Source organism: Malaclemys terrapin, chromosome 5, assembly GCF_027887155.1.
Source record: "Malaclemys terrapin pileata isolate rMalTer1 chromosome 5, rMalTer1.hap1, whole genome shotgun sequence".
Taxonomy (NCBI): Eukaryota; Metazoa; Chordata; order Testudines; family Emydidae; genus Malaclemys; species Malaclemys terrapin.
The window spans coordinates 8741458-8759091 of NC_071509.1; the positions used below are offsets into that span (position 1 = coordinate 8741458).

General features: G+C 44.8%; 1 protein-coding gene across 3 annotated transcripts in view; it reads right to left on the bottom strand.

Annotated features, from left to right (window-relative positions):
• Positions 1-17414, bottom strand: part of RNF24 (ring finger protein 24) — a 77580-nt gene extending 60166 nt beyond the window's left edge. The window contains exons 1-2 of one of the 3 annotated variants that reach the window (XM_054029611.1): positions 17320-17408; positions 5873-5904 (exon numbers count right to left, since the gene is read on the bottom strand). In XM_054029611.1, coding sequence (XP_053885586.1) covers positions 5873-5904 — 32 coding nt within the window. In that variant the 5' untranslated portion in view covers positions 17320-17408. Of the gene's footprint in view, positions 1-5872; positions 5905-5976; positions 6066-17319 lie in introns of those variants that run through there. The other 2 variants (XM_054029612.1, XM_054029613.1) reach the window with 2 other exon arrangements.
• Positions 17415-17634: the final 220 nt, after the last annotated feature.

Below are 17634 nucleotides of genomic sequence, written 5' to 3' on the forward strand. Positions count from 1 at the left end.
ACAAACCCAAAACTTGACCACCTCATTCTAAAGGATAAATTTGAAACAGGAAAAAAAAATTACAGTAATTTACTGTTGTGCTCTCATGATTAGAGGTGAAATTTAATTTTGATTATAAGCCAGGCTGATACCGTCTGCCCCCTCAAGAAAGTCACAAACCAAATTACAGTGACCTCAAAATTAGTTGAAGTTGAAGTCAGGGCTGGAGGTAGAATTTTTCATCCGCGTAATTGGATAAGAGGTTATTAAATTATGACACCCTTAAAACAGGGGTATTCATCACAGTCCAGCAAATCTAAGTTCTTTGGCCATTTCTATTACATTTTGACTAGAGGATTTCAGTTCACTAAGTTGTGTCTCTTCTCTCATTTTTAATCAATTAAACTACTAGCATTTCAAACAACATCAGAAGGGCACATTGGATCAGAGAGGCTTACATTAACTGCTGGAGACCTAAGGTGTGCAGCATTTTTTCTTTTGTTTTGTTTTTTAAGTTAAGTTTCTAACCTTTTCTAACCTACAGAAACAGACCGCAAAGTGTGTAACTCAACTGCAGGTCAATGAAAAAAAGGAAAATTTCAAAGTTAATCAGACCAGCTGTTTGCAATTAAGATGTTTAAAAAAAAATGGTGTTTGCATCTGTGTGTGTGGGGGGGGGAAGATCTCTCTCCCCACTTCTGCAGCCAGATCTTAACTAGAGAATAGAAAGTCAAAGGCAACTGCAATGAAGTTTGATTTATTTATGCAACAGGTGCGTGTGTCTAGCAGGTTGGTGGGGTGGACAGGACTAGCTCCCTGCTGGGCTGCCTACCCAAGTTCCCAATTCCTCTATTTCCTTGTTTAGGTTTCTTATCAGCTTAACTCTGAATTTTTCAGTTTTCAATTTTAAAAAACTCACCCCCTACGTTAATGCAAGGATTTTTACCTTTATGTTAGTTCTTGCAACCTTAACTTCACCCTACAGTAGGGTTTTATTTTGTGCCTAGGATACAATAAATCTCAATAAATAGTGTAAGATTGCTGCAAAGATATAGGGAGTTCCTAGGACAACTAAGCCGCCAACACAAGAGAGAGCTGCAGCGGTCGAGAGGTTTTAGATCAGAACTTTATAACTTCATGTAATCAGAGTCTTCTACTGGAAGGCAAAAGATATTATAGGCACCAGCCACATAACTTAGCAACAAGTATGCAGTCTATGCCAAATATCTCTTTAAAAGGTCAAGAGAGCATATGATGCAGTTGAGTAGTAATACAAGCTTTTAATACAGGCTAAAGATACTTTAAACTGGTCCATTTATCAAACCACAATCTCAACCTGTCAGCATTCCCAAGTCCCTCTTGCTACCACTATGCAAGCTTCTCAGTAAGGGAAAAGAAATTGAACAGAAATTTCTTTCCTCAATTCCACCCACCTTTCTATACATTTTCTGTACCGCCTCTGTCTTTAGGAAAAACTCAGCAAAACGTAAACTTAAATTTTAAAAATGAAAGACTGGAATTAAACCTACACTGGGGCTCCACAGGCTGGTGATTTTTTTTTAAGTGCAGAAGAGAAGCATTATTGAAATTCTGTAGGAGAAGCCAGTTTTCCTCTGCTCCATGGGGGCTGCCATGTTAAATCACATTTGAATTCACAGAACAAGGCTGCTCAAATACCACCATGGCAGCTATTGGCACATTTCAATGAGACTACCATGGCCTCATTAGCGTAGTGGAAATCATGAGCCTTCCTTTGTATATATTTGAAAAGCATGTCTTTGAAAGCATACTGGGGGGCAGCCAGGGCTTTCCGGCTTGTAGCTTGGCAATTGGACAATGAGGATCACCTAGCCTAGCTAGGTCAAGCAAATATAGAAAGAAAACAAGCGGAGGAGAAAGTTATTTTAAACAAGCCACACAGAAAGGAAGATTTTAAGCAGTACTTTGAAGGGGGAGAGGGAGGGTCAGTAGGGTGTAACTAAATCCTTACCTTCAAATCTGTCCAACAAAAACCTGCACTCCAAGGAACAGCATTTTTGCAATAGGGTCTTTTTTTGATTATTAGAATTAAGTTTTATTTTTTACATTTTTTAGAATGCAAGTACTTAATTTTAATCTTTCTCCCCTTCACATCAGATACAAGAGGGCTAGAAGAACAGCCCTTCCTTTCTGGTCCAACTAGGATCTGAGAGTCATCCACAGGAGGCAAGTTAAAAACTCATTCTAAATAAACAAATGAAGATTACGTAATCAAGTGGCTTAAAAAAATAAACCCTCTTTGTGTATGATCCTGCAGATGATCCTCATTCAGGCAAAACTCCAGGGCCAGTTGGAATTTCCCCTGTGTAGGAGCTGCAGAAAGGTACCCTAAACATCTTAGGTTATGTCTCCACTAGCACCGTGGCTGTGTAGTCACAGCACCACCGCTAGGAGAGAAGTCTCCCGCCACTGTAAAAAAGAAAACAAACAAACACACACACCCACACGAGGGGGGTAGCTACCAGCACGGCTGTCTGCACTGCCTCTTTACAGCACTGAAACTTGCAGCACTCACAGGGGTGTTTTTTCACATCCCTGAGCGAGAAAGTTGCAGCTCTGTAAAGTGGCAGTGTAGACCAGGCCTGAGAAATGAACACCACTGAGTATGCACCAGCTGCATTTTTTTTTAGTCTTAGCAAATAAAAGAAAAGAACCAGGTATCAATTCAAGTTCTTGGATTTATTAAAAAAACCCTACAAATAAGTTCAATATTTAAATAAATAAATAAAAAAATCTTACTAACAGCAAATAGATTCCTTCTTAAACCTATACTACTTTGGGTACACAAATGGTGGTGTGCTGCTTTAAAAAAGACTCAGTTAATCCTTGCAATTTTATAAGCCATTAATCCATTGATCTCATTGAAAAGGATTAGAAGTATTCTCTTACTAGCAAATTAAAGGAGTTCTGAGCCAGATGCAAAGGAAAGCAAATCACAATCCACACCCTGCAGAGACTGCTACCACACAGCAAGTCACAGCTGAGGAACCCTCACCTGGCTTCCCATTAAAGAACAACTACTCTTTCCCCCGTAAGTAAGTAGAGTCAGGATTGAAAACTACCCTGCCCCATAATGTCTGGCATGCAAGAACAAATTCAACCCAACTGCTTCTATTTTAGTTAGTCTGACTACTACACAAGATAGTTGAAACATCTGAGTTCATGCCAAAGATGAATTCCTGTGATGTATGAAGCACCATGAGAAACCTATGGACAAGTCTACGCTATAAAATTAAGCTGAGCTAAGTTACGTTGAAGTACAGCCACTGCAGTAATTAAATCGCTTTGGCACGTCCACACTATGCCCCTGTGTCAGCGGTGTGCATCCTCACCAGGAGCGCTTGCACTGATTTAACTATCAGTGTGGGGCACTGTGCGATGGCTTCTAAAAGGCGGCAACAGTCAATGTAAGCAATGCAGTGTCTACACTGACACAGCGTTAACTTAACTATATCGACCTAAGTGCTACACCTCTCACGGAGGTGGAGTTATTAAGTCGGTGTAGTGGGCGAGTTACATCTGTGGGAGCTACAGAGAGTCAGGTCGACGTAAACTGCCTTACGTCAATCTAGCTATGATGTCCAGACCAGGGCTATGAATGACATTTCATGGAAGAAAATGTGTCACTGAGATGTTCTCTATGCACGGTCTTACTTTCCTCCTCCAACAACTGAGACTATAAGGCCAGGTCTACACTAACCCCCTAATTCGAACTAAGGTACGCAACTTCAGCTACGTGAATAACGTAGCTGAAGTTCGAAGTACCTTAGTTCGAACTTACCTCGGTCCACACGCGGCAGGCAGGCTCCCCCGTCGACTCCGCGGTACTCCTCTCGCCGAGCTGGAGTACCGCAGTCGACGGCGAGCACTTCCGGGTTCGACTTATCTCGTCCAGACAAGACACGATAAGTCGAACCCAGAAGTTCGATCGCTCGCTGCCGAACTACCGGGTAAGTGTAGCCAAGGCCTAACAATTGATACATTGGCTCCATAAAAACCATTTACTTTGATCTGCTCACTGGATACTGAAAAGTTCAAAACATAATTTCAGCAGAACCTCCCTCTCTTATCAGCAAGCCTGATAATTCTCTCAAAAGTCCTGGCAGTCTCACCCCATTTCACAGCCAAGGTTTAACGGCGGAGTTCTGTAGTCAAGATTTGCACTACTAAGATTTAATCACTGGTAAAAATATACTATATGGAAGTATTGTGAAGTATTATCTGTCATTAGAAACCAACTACATTTCTCAAAACAGACTAAAAATCAAAAGATATTGTATCACAATGTAAATAGTCATATTTATTCAATCCTTCATTAGCAAGATTCTATTGTGAATTTAGTTCCTGTCTCATAAAAAACCACTCTCAGACAATGAAAAGAAATCAAAATAGAAAGTGCATTAAACAATGGATAGATGATATGACAGACAATTTATTTGAAGGGACACAAGTCAAATTTGACCCAAAATTTAGACAGAGCAGGGGTCGGCAACCTTTCAGAAGTGGTGTGCCGAGTCTTCATTTATTCACTCTGATTTAAGGTTTCGCGTGCCAGTAATACATTTTAATGTTTTTAGAAGGTCTCTTTCTAGAAGTCTATAATATATAACTAAACTATTGTTGTATGTAAAGGTTTTAAAATGAATAAGAAGCTTCATTTAAAATTAAATTAAAATGCAGAGCCCCCCGGACCGGTGGCCAGGACCCAGGGAGTGTGAGTGCCAGTGAAAATCAGCTCGTGTGCCGCCTTTGGCACATGTGCCATAGGTTGCCTACCCCTGAGATAGAGTAAAAAGTAAGCTTTTGACAATATAAATCTCTTAAAAAAAAAAAAAAAAAGCCATAGGAACCGCCACTGAAGTCCTAAATTGTATCTAATCCTGGTCTATATGGGGAAATCGCCTTGCACAGCTATAGCAAAATATTTATTTGGTTAGAGATAGGCCAGTCAATTTCCCCATGTAGACAAGTCCTAAAGAATGGCTGAGAAAGAAATTAAACAGCATGAAAAGGGAAGCCACATCTGTGTTCTCAGGCTCTCTTCCTACTACAGTGAATACTATGAGTTATCTCCTTTCATGCAAACATTCAGCTGAAAAAGCAGTCATTCCCTTTCTGCTTTTCAGCCATGTCACAATATCACACTCCGCATGCAACATTCTTTGTGCAAGCATGTAAAAGAGGCCAAGTGTATAAACAATAAGCTAAAAACAGAACACAGTTTGATGTAAGCCCATGCACACTTTGTAACAATGACCTCACTGCTCTTACACTTGATCAGCAATATCATCACTTGATAAATATTAGCACTGCGACATTTGACCGCATGGACTTTACATTGCTTTTAATTTAGACTGCCAGTACAATGGCAGCCACTGCACATGCATATACCCTCTCTATGAAGCAACATAAATTACAAAGGTCCATTTGTAATCAGAATACTGTACATTAGTCTGCAGTCCCAACAGTCCCTTCTTGTATTTTAACTTGTCGTTACCAAATCACATTTTAAATACTTCAACTCCCAATATTTCAAATTTTCATGTTAGCATAAAAGTTTCCTTAATAAACCAGACTAGCTCATATTGATCTGACATGCTCCACGCCAATCGCCTTTCCTCGAATGGCGAGAACTTTGCATTTAAATGATCTACTAGGAGTCTGTTCATCTTAAAAGCACTGATTTACAGGAGTTCAGGTACATGAACCCTAATGTGAGAGAATATAAAAACAGTGCACCTCCAATACCCAGCCTTTCATGCTATTCCCATAGACCACTGCGATGCTGGATATTTAAACCACTAAAGAGCAGGCCCTTCCTGTATTTAACTACTAATATCAGAGCACAACTTACAGAAAACTGGACATCTGAACGGAGATGGACATCTGTAAAGAAATTAAAAACAAATCAAACACACACAATACAGCAGCAGTTGTCAAACAAAGAGCTCCACTAACCCCAAGTCTCACTGGCACTGCTGGGGCGGTAGCTGTGGTGTTTTAAATTAATACAGCCCAGACAACCCTGACGAAGCGCAGGAGTTATAACTGACACACACATCTGCTATGCCAGTCACAGCCAACTCACAAAATGAGAGATGGGTTTTTAAAACAGCACCACTGTTTTTTAATCATCAACCGAGAGGCCCTCAGAAAAATAGCGTTAATGATCAATCAGAGGGCAAGAATGCATTAGTCTCATCAGATAAGAGTTATTGTTCCAGTGACAGATTCTCTATAACAATAGTGTTCCTAAAAATAATGTTTTTTTCCTCGAGTATAAAAAGAAATGCAATAATGAGCTAGCTACCTTGAAGAGATGCATTTTTTCTTTGATTCATTTTAATATATTGAATCCCTAAGTATATAATACAGTTTAAAGTAATCCTTTCTGGTGATTATATTTCTCTAGTACATTAATCTGCATGTCCAGTGTGTTCCTGCTTTCAATGTGTTCTTTGTATATCTCAAATGTAAAGATGGTTTTAAAAGAGGCTTTTTATTTTTAAAATAAAAAGGTAGTCGGGCTATGTGTTTGACACAGGAAAGTAGGGGGAGGTGGATAAAAGAAATTTTTAAATATTCTGATTTAATATCCACATTTAGTCAGTTTAACATGCAATTTGAATTTATATCTATCTGAAGGCCTAGACTCAAAATAAAGTGTCTAAATACATTGAGATTGATTCAATAAAATGGATATTATGAACTTTTGATTTCTCCTGTGATAACTGCACCAAAATGATGGCACACATACTCAAAAATTCTACGGTATGTTTTACTAGGAAAAGTATAAATAAAATCAAAGACAGAAGAAACATTTTGTTAATTTAAAAATATTTGAAATGCAAGAATTATTTGTCAAATATGGCTTAACCTGACAATGTCTTTTAATTGGAAAAATGCCGTGGCTCCAGGGAAAGAAAAAAAAAAAAAAAAAGACTTGTAGACTAGCAAGTATATCTGGAAGAACATAGCTAGTATTCTTCTGACAATACTTTAGAGGAAAAGCTTTACAGTAAAAAAAGAAAATTATGAGACAATGTCAAGTTAAAAGCCATATTGGAAAATTGGTTCCTGGATGGCTAATACTCTAGATTACGCAAACAAAAATATAAATATATTTGTACTTTCCACCTTCTTATCACTTTGGTCAGGGTGGACAACTAAAGTAGACAAGACAGTTTGATGCACAGGTTCTCATGCACTATCACAATGTTAAAGGTCACAACCCCTCCAGATGAAATGTTTCAATACTAAGATTTTTTTTTTTTAATTTCATTAATTCTGTAAAACAAACCCATAAAATCTAAATTTGGACCTAGAAACACCTGATAGCTTGACAGTGCCCTTAAAAACCTACTAAAGAGGGATGTACGATAACTGAACTCCTGAACCTGGTTCACTCCCACATCTGCTTCTTCCTCCTCTTCCCATGCCCCAAAACATCTCTGGAAAAAGTCTCACGATCACGCAGGCTTCCTCCACTGCAACTCTCTTCTCTCCCTCCTTCAGTACTGCTGTAGACTATCAAACAGCTTTATTTCTCCATCCTCATTGACTCCCATACCTCAAACTCAATTAGTGCTTTGCTATATTTGTCTCATCGTCTGCAAAATCTTGCTTGTTTTTTAAAGGGAAAAAAAAATGGTCAGATCTATCTTATATGGTCCCCATTAGTGTCGTATCTGAGCCCCACACAATATTTAATGGCTTTTTTGCTCATAACACTCCTAGGTAGGGTGACCAGATGCCCCAATTTTGGGGTCTTTTTCTTATATAGGCTCCTATTACCCCCAACCCTCTGTCCCAATTTTTCACACTTGCTGTCTGGTCACCCTGCTCCTAGGAGATAGGGAAGTGGCACTACCTCATCTTATAGATGGGGAACTAAGGCAGAGAGAGGCTAAATAACTTGCTCAAAGTCACACAGGAAGTCTGTGGCAGAGCAGGAAATTGAACTCAGGTCTCCCAAGTGCAGGCCCTGAACTATTCTTTCACCACAACCTCCCTTCCCTTCCCTCTTACTCTCTTCTGCCCTTCCCTGCCAACATCTATCCCAGGGGTCAGCAACATTCGGCACACGGCTCGCCAGGGTAAGCACCCTAGAGGGCCGGGCCAGTTTATTTACCTGCTGACGTGGCCCCCACTGGCCGCGGTTCACCGTCCTGGGCCAATGGGGGCGGCGGGAAGCCGCGGCCAGCACATCCCGTGCCCGCGCCGCTTCCCGCCGCCCCCATTGGACCAGAACTGCGAACCGCGGCCAGTGGGGGCCGCGATCATCCGAACCTGCCGCGTCAGCAGGTAAATAAACTGGCCCGGCTCGCTAGAGTGCTTACCCTGGCAAGCCGCGTGCCGAACGTTGCTGACCCCTGATCTATCCTCTCCTCCTGTCAGAATGCTGTCTTCCACTCCATTCTCTTCTAACTAACCAACCTAAGGAGATAAAATGTGTTCCCACTCTCAGCCATCCCCTTTCTCTCCTCCTTTCAATCTTTTCTGGACTATTTCACTCAAAATACAAGACTGCAGTGGTCTTAACCCAACTGCTTCTCTAACTTTGCCCCACCTGCACCTCAGTGAACATGCCATTGCCTTGAGTTCCTCTCCTCCATTTTAGATTCCAGTCCCTCCTAACCCCCTCCATTCCACAGAAACTGCTCGCCCCAAGGTTTCTAATGATCATTTCCTCGCTGGATCCTAGGGCCTGTCCTTCACCTTCCTTGACTTATCAACAGTGCCAGGAGCAGCAGAGGAGACACTGTTAAAAATCACGTCCTTACTTGGCTTGAGAGACCATTTTTCCTGGGTTCAAATCCTACCTCTCTGATCACTTCAGAATCTTTCAGTAGGGTGGGGAGTCCTCAACACACCCCCATCTCTTCATGGGGCAGTCCCACCGGGCTCCATTCTTGATCCTCTCCTTTCCTTAATCCCCATATTTGGGTGACTTCATTGTTCACACAGGTTTAAACTGTCACCTATAAACTGCTGACTCACGCCTCTATCCTCTTTGCTCTCAAGCCGACTCTCTCAATTCGCTCATCTCAACGTGTATATCCAACATCTCCTCAATTCGCTCATCTCAGCGTGTATATCCAACATCTCCTCTGAGAAATCTCCACCAGCTTACACTTAACATAGCCAAACTGAGCACATGATTTCCCCCCCGAAACCTTCACTTCCTGTCACTGCCAACACAACACTATCCTTCGTAGTTCAGCCCCATTATGGGTCATCTATCTTGAATTCCTCCCACTCTTGCCTTATACATCCAGGATGTAACTAAGTCCTGCCACTTCTTCCTTCACATCGTTTTTAAAGATCTAACCTTTTCTGTTTGGGATAGCTCAGTGGTTTGAGCATTGGCCTGCTAAACCCAGGGTTGTGAGTTCAATCCTTGAGGGGGCCATTTGGGGATTGGTCCTGCTTGGAGCAGGGGGTTGGGCTAGATGACCTCCTGAGGTCCCTTCCAACCCTGATATTCTATGATTCTAACAGTCAATACTCTCATCCAGACCCTCATCTGTCCTAATGACTGCAGACTCCCCCTTCTGGTCCCCTAGCACTGCCATACAAAAAAAGCAGGTAAGATCACTTTCTTTGCCTCCCCACCTTCTCTTTGTATTCATACTCTGGCTTCAAGCTTTTCAAACTTCACAACTCTGCCTTGCCCTATTTATCTGACCTTGACTTATCACAATACCACCTGCCTCCTCTGTTCCAACCATTTGGTAGCTTCTCACAAACACATCTTATGCCTTCTTCCACACTGTCCCTTATGCACTGAGCACCCACACTGAATTGTACAGTAAGGCCAATAACCTCCCCTCAAGATGCACCTCTGCCATGATGCCTACAAGAAATCAGCCAATTAATAGCAGCTTGAGGACAAACAGCTCAGCATGGTTGGTACTTTTACATAATTACCATGAAAAAAAAACTCTACGTGTACACAAAAATTGTATATTTTATAGTGTTACCCTCCCTTTACATGCCGCTTCCTAGTCAGCTGTTCAGGGCAAGGACTGTGTTTGGTATGTGTGTGCACAAAAGACTGCTAATCCTGATCAAGATCTCTAGAAACTACATATTATAAATATTACATAATGATGACTAAGAGAACTAACAGGCCCGTGTAGTTTGCTAGGCCCACCAGATTTTGTAGAACAGACTATCTTTGCTGTTTGGGAAGGGGGGGGAAGTCTCATTCTCTCTTTTCAGGTATAAATAACTAAGTCCAACTAACTTATCAGCGCCAGTGAAAGAGGCTACTGCAGTCAATTGCTGGTTTGATAGTTCAACTGTTCCCTCTAGATGAATGGCCAATAAATTCCACCAGCTCAGAGGTTTAACTTCCTAACTTTTGCAGCAAATATGTACCTTTTAGAATGGGTCATCTCCAGGAGAGTGATTATTATGGTTAAGGTAGAGGTAACCAAGAGGCTCCACCTCATGCAAAACACGATAGTGCAGCTCCCTAGCGAGTAATCACATCACCTCTGTACTCTATACACTCACAGTTCATTTCCAATTCAAGGCCTTGAACCTAATTTACAAGGCTGTGAGCAGATCAAGACCTTTGTATACCTGAAATAGCCTCTCCAACTACAAGCCTCTGAGTCAAGTGTAGTCTTCTGGGACAATGCTGCTAACAAGGCCTAGAAGAAAAGTTACAAGACTGTAGATAAAATGTCTTGGGTCAACAATGCTCAACTCTGATATCAGCTACTGCAGGAGATAGAACTAACCCAAAGCGTAGCCAGCTTCAGAACATATTACAAGATCCAGCTATGAGCCAGAGATGTTCTGCCATAACAGAAAGCAAGGAAACCCTAATATTTAGGGTGGGAGGTGGGGTGTTCAAGAACTAAACCAAACCAAAAACTTTCAGGCCCACTTTAGGTACACATCATAAAGAATTAAAATGCGTCACAATTTTTTTCTGCTGTACGAGTCACCCTTAAACAGCTGCTGCATTCCATCATCTACAGGAAGAAGCTCCCTCTGCCTTTGCATCACCCCAGGGCTGGCCTTGGTTTACTGACTGCACAGAGGAGAAAATAAATAGCTAGGGGAAAAGCTGGAGCAGCAGCGGAGGTTGACCAGTAAGACAACCTTGTGTTCTATTTAGAATCACTGATTCTACTGATGTTCTGTGAACAGCTTTGTTGATCTCTACCACTGCAAGAGCAGGAGAATTATCCAGTGGAACGGCATTGGGATGGCAGCAACCTGATATACCTGTACCCTATGACAAAGTCAGTTGCTGCTTGTGTAACACACTGGTGGGTGGGTGGTTACTAGGGTGACCAGACGTCCCAATAAAATCGGGACTGTCCCGATATTTAGTTTGTCCCGCAACCCGACCGATGGCTCAAACTGTTGCAGCTCAGGCTTTCAAGTCTGCAGAATCCCAGTTCCATCCTTGGTGCGTCTGCCAAGAGGGCAGCCGTCATGCTGGCTGTGACTTTCATTGGCTAGATCAGCAGAGGCTGGGCCCTCACTGCCGCTACGGTGTCAGAACCAGGAGGGAACAAACACCCCTGGTTGAGTTTCAGAGGGTGAGCTTGAGCTTATCACCCATAATACACATCCTTCCTGACCTAAGGCCAGTGGAGAAGTGCTAGCCTTGTAGATGACTGAAGAGAAGCATAAAGATGGAGTCATGTGCAAAGGCATGGTCCATAGGCATAAAAAAGCCTTCACTTTAGGTTATTATCCCAGTCTCTTGTCTAGTCTCTAATCTACCCTTTTCAGGAGAGGTTATGGAGGAAGTGTTGGCTGGGAAGCTCCAATACCACTTGGATCAGACAATGATGCAGAGCTCAGTCTAGAATCAAACTGTCTCACATCATAGAGGCAGCTCTGATCAATGTAGCGGACAATCTTCTAGTGATGGCGGTCATGGATTTGCCCTGGCTGAGGTTAGTGGGCACTCAAAGATGCCTGGGTTTTAGTTGCTTTCAGTCTGGAAACCACAACTGAATCTAGCCTGGGGCAGTCTGTGGAACTCCCCCAGCCTTGAGGAGATCTACTGGAATTTCCCACATAGAGAGATGCGCCAGTGGGAGTCTGGACTAGAAACCTGTTCCCCTGGCTGCCAGTCCCAGGCCTGAACAACTAGACCACACTCTCTCTCCTGGCTGTCTCTGGCATCTGGTACAAGGCCTTCCTACATTGGTCAGTACATTTTGGATTCTTTGCACCCCTCCCAGAGATACCAGCTTTGCTCTGAGACTTTCGGGGTGCTTCTGGAAGAAAGAAAGAAAAAGTTAGGGAGGAATTAGGGAGATTGGTTGGACCGTCAACAAGGGCCAAAGGTACAAAGCCACATATAGATGGGGGGGGGGGGGGGCGCGCTTAGAGGGAATGCCTTGAACACTTCTGCATTTTAGATGCATTTCTGTGCATGTTAAAGTAAGTGGGACTTCTCCCCCCACAGAGAAACAAGGACCTCTCTCTCCTACCCTATCCCTTCCTCAAGGAGTTCGGGAGAGGTCTCAGTTTATCTATGACCAAGGAGAGGGCATGGGCCCCCCCTTGTTGTGCCCAACTCCCACCCCTAAACAAGGAGAAGGGGAGGATCAGCCCTAGGTACACTGCCCTCCTATTCTGTAGAGGGCCCTTAATTACCTGGGCCAGTTCTGGGCCTCCTTATCAGGTGGGGCATCCTCTGTCCCATTCCCGCTCTCCTTCTCCAATGCTGCTGCTTCCTCCTGCTCCTCCCCCCCCCCCCCTTGCCTTCTCCTCCCTTGCAGACTGCACAGTGAGGGTCTGACAGGAGGCAAGCTGCAGTGATTCTGAATGGAGTTTGGGGCACTGGAGTCACCATCCAAGCCACAAAGCTGCATGTTGTGCGCTAACTGCCCAAGCAGACCTTACTGGTACACTGGGTACTTCGAGCACAACAACATAGTCCAGCAGGGTCCACATGGGGCAGTTAGAGCGCAGCCTGTGGCTTGGGCAGGGAAAGAAGCAACACCCTGGCCCACTCAAAATCTCCATAGCTTGTTTCCTATCAATTAAATTAAATTAATGGAGATATCCTATCTCCTAGAACTGGAAGGGACCTTGAAAGGTCATCGAGTCCAGCCCCCTGCCTTCACTAGCAGGACCAAGTACTGATTTTGCCCCAGCTCCCTAAGTGGCCCCCTCAAGGATTGAACTCACAACCCTGGGTTTAGCAGGCCAATGCTCAAATCACTGAGCTATCCCTCCCCCTTGCCTGTGCCATAAGGGGGGTGGTGGTGGTAAACACCCCCCACAGCTGCAGAACTATTTGCTGTGTTTGTCAGGCGGGTGTGTGTCACTCATCAAGTATGCATGTGCTTGCAAAATTCGTAGGCTTAAACCTGTATTAGTAATTTCATAATTACATGTAAAAATCGGGAGCATTATGGAAAATTAGGAAAATCTCTGCCCTCCCCCAAGTGGTTCATCTTTTTGAGATTATTTTCTTTTTTCCTGTATTGTTTGAGGGAAAGACTAGCTAGTTTTTCTGGGCTCTGGCCAAGATTTTATTTAAGTTTTTCTATAGATTGCCTAGCACTCCAAATATAGTAACCAGAGGAAGTGCTTTATGAATACAGCAACTGAATAAATAATCTGTTTCACTTGTGTTGATTTTATTATGTAATAAGTTTAAGGTAGTTTTATTTACAGCTGATATGAACACATACCAAGAAGATTGTAGTTGCTTGGTTTAGTATTAAACCATGTAGGTTACCCAGGTTGGGATCAATAACAAAGTCTGAAACATTCCATTCCATTTTGGCTCTCTCATAACACAAACAGGAAGAATATGGGCAAGATATGTTTTATTCATCAGTGTAGTTTATCGAGACAAGCCATTTCACCGTTTGAACTAAATGGGCCAAACTTATCTGTGATGTAACTCCATACACTCAGAAGTTATACCTGGAATTATTCTGGTATATTGTATCTCCCACACCAAGCAATAAGGGTGAACTATTGTTTAAGATAAGTAATTGTTTCATTTCAGTAACTTTGACGTGATAAGGCACAGGAGGTATTGCCAAAATTAATACATCAGATATCTGTGTCTAGGAACACATTCCACCTTGGTGATATGGTTTTATACAGTATGTATTACCTAAAACAAAACAGGATATGAGATTTTAAGCATGGCTTCACTCTGAAAAGTGACTCAGCAGCCTAATATTGTGAGGTTGATTTCATATCAAATTTGTCTAGTTTACAAGTAAAAAAAAAATACATTTTTTTTCTGTTTGCAGGCACTAGACTCAACCCACAATCTCCAAGTCATGCTGAGTTCTTTCCTATTTCTGCATTATCATGACAACAAAATTCTGCAGGAAAATTATGCTTTCAGTTACACTTGTACCAACCACCTATTTTCAAAAGGTGTTGCATAGGTGTAACAGAGAGCAGAATATGATCTTGTAATTGCAACTTAACAATTCTGTTGATGAAGCATGATCCAGAAGTAAATGCAGCTCTTTCACAGAGCTCTTTTGGTTCTACCACTGCTCATCAGAATAAATTCTTCCACTTCTGCCTCCCACCCCACTAAAGCAGATAGTGATCTTGCAAAAACGGCACCTTGTTGTAGTCAATAGATCGATTCCCTGTTTATATTGCAAATCCTTTTTCATACTAGAACTGCCCTTTAAGTTAGGCAGGACTCTAGGTAGGGGATCTATATTTTATTCACCTTCACACACGTTTTTTCCTTCTTCCTCTCAACATAAGTGCTCTGCCACTATGCTTAGCTTTAAGCATGTGAGTAGTCCACTTACTCCAATGGGGCCTCTCACCAGGTTAAAATCAAACATGAACTTAAGTGCTCTTATGAATTAGGGCCTTAATGAGCTTCTGGTAGCAAGAGGTGTAAGAGGTGCAGGTGTAGCCTGCATTTGGAGAGGAATGGACTTTATTGGAATAGATCTTTTCCATCACTAACTTCTATATTTGAATAAAGAAACACGGTAAAACAGAAGAGGGCTTCTTAATACAAGAACCATGCTTCAGTTGCCATTTAGTTTACCAGCTAAAATTACACTGCTATGTCTATTCAATATAGTATATACTCATGATATAGTTCTCCAAAGTACCTAATCTAAATTAGCTGATCGCTACTTCACACACAGCACAAACAAATAAGAAAAATGAAACCTGAACTATGCAGCTAATGCAAGGAAACACTCCAGCTAATGTGCACCCCACAGACGAACAATAGGTACAAAAGAGAAATGATTAAATAAAAGAACAGAACCATACAGCTCGTGTCTTTATTCGGCTTAAAGTCAGCTGCAGACTGTGAATAGGAACCCTTCCTAGTTGAACAGTCCTGCAGAGCAGTAACAAAAACAAAGAAAAGCCAGTTTGAAACAAAATTTCTGCTCAAGAGCCCAGACGTTTTTCCTCTGTAAAAACCAGAATGAGGAATGCATCTCATTATTTTCCAGCAGGCCTGTGAGAGGAGCCACTGAGCTGGGTTACGTGATACTGAACACGTTATACATGACAGGAAACTCCACATCAAAGACAGGGAGCATGCCAGAGCAATATGTAATCAAAACCTCCTGCCAAAGGTGGGGGGTGGGAAATCCAACACACATACACAGACGTGGAGGATTTGGCACCACCGAGCGCTATTTGCACATGGTGTGCGTGGAAGGTTGGGGGAGAGCTACTTGGTTACAGATATTAACAGAGCCCTGCATCACGAGTATTGCACCAGCAAATACACCACTGGGAACAATTCCACATTGGCTGGGGGAACAGCCTAAATGATCTAATACATCTTTTCCATAGAAAGCTTTTAGGATTTAAGACTTCCTCCCATTAACTCACAGATTCCCTAACCTGTGCATTGCCCATGCACCCTAAAACAAAGACATATGATGCAAGGCAAGAAGCAGAAGGTGCATTTTCTTTCCAGCATTCTAGCCGGTGTGATCTACCCACCACCCCAAAAACAACAGCCTCTTGAATGCTTGGTCTGTCTCTGTAAGTGCTTGCATGGCCAGAAAGTCCAGCTCAGGATACATTTTAAATATGAAGACGATGCTTTTAACAGAATCACAAATATTTGTCTCAGCCCCTAAAAAGCCATAGGATGTGCTACGACACCACATTAGCAGCAACCTCTCTGCCCTACCGCTCCACCAGACAGTTCAGCAGCACAGAGCAGCAGACAGGACACACTTGACTGGGGGATGTGCCATCCCGGGCAGCTTGTACCCACCGCGGACACCGCCCCGAGAGGGGTGTGTCTCTTTCACTCGCTGGCAACCTTGGCACAGCCCATGATCTCAGGCCGATGTGACCAAATTGAGAACTTGGGTCGGGATTTGGGGGCCTGCCCTTCTCCCCACAGGGGATGTGTGATGCCAACCGCTCTGCAGGAGGGTGTGCGCCTGACCGCCCCCCCGGCTCCGCTGCACAGAGAGATGCTCCCCGTCCATCTCCTCTCCCTCCCGGGCTGTTACCCGCCTCCCACCACTCCCTGCCCCCCTTCAGCCAGATGGAGGGGCTGAGGCTCCCCGCCCCGAGCAGGTAACCACAGCTCACCTCCCTCTGCCCTCTAAGGGGGTCGGGTCTCCTCCCCAAGAGCAGGTCAGAGCCCCTCCCGGCTGCCAGAAAGGGGGGGGGCAGCTCCTCCCTGTAGTGCCCCGGTCCTCTAGTGAGACCCTGGGGGGGAGGGGGGAAAGAAGCGCTCCTCCCTCCCCCAGCTGCAGCGTGCACTGGGGGGGGCAGCTCCCCCCTCCTTGCAGCGTGCACTGGGGGGGGGGAGCTGCCCCCCCAGTGCACGCTGCAGGGAGGGCAGCTCCCCCCCTCCCTGCAGCGTGCACTGGGGGGGGGCAGCTCCCCCCCTCCCTGCAGCGTGCACTGGGGGGGGCAGCTCCCCCCCTCCTTGCAGCGTGCACTGGGGGGGCAGCTCCCCCCCTCCCTGCAGCGTGCACTCGGGGGGGGGGTGATTGGGGGCAGTTCCCTGCAGCGTGCACTCGGGGGGGGTTGGGGGCAGCTCCCCCCTCCCTGCAGCGTGCACGCGGGGGGGGTTGGGGGCAGCTCCCCCCCCTCCCTGCAGCGTGCACTCGGGGGGGGTTGGGGGCAGCTCCCCTCCTCCCTGCAGCGTGCACTCGGGGGGGGGTTGGGGGCAGCTCCCCTCCTCCCTGCAGCGTGCACGCGGGGGGGGGTTGGGGGCAGCTCCCCCCTCCCTGCAGCGTGCACTCGGGGGGGGTGATTGGGGGCAGCTCCCCCCCTTCCTGCAGTGCTCCCCCCACCCTCCGGGGAGCCCCGCCCCTCACTCACCCAGAGATGCTGCCCTGGCCGAGGGAGTCCGTGGATGCCGCAGCCGCCTCGCTCCCGCTGACAGACAGACAGACAGACAGCACTGCCAGGCTGGGGCAGAGCGCCAGGGACCCGGATGTGGAGGGCCCCGCCCACTCCGCTGCTGTCTAGCGCGGGGCGCTCGGAGCTCCCGCTCTGCGCGTGCGCCGAGCGACTCCGGCGCTCGAGCTGCAGCTGGGCGGCGGGGGGGGCGGAGCGAGGATCGTGGCGGTTTCCCGGCCTCGTGGGGACGCCTGCTGCTTGCAACCAGGGCAGGGAGCGTCCAGCCCTTTGTCT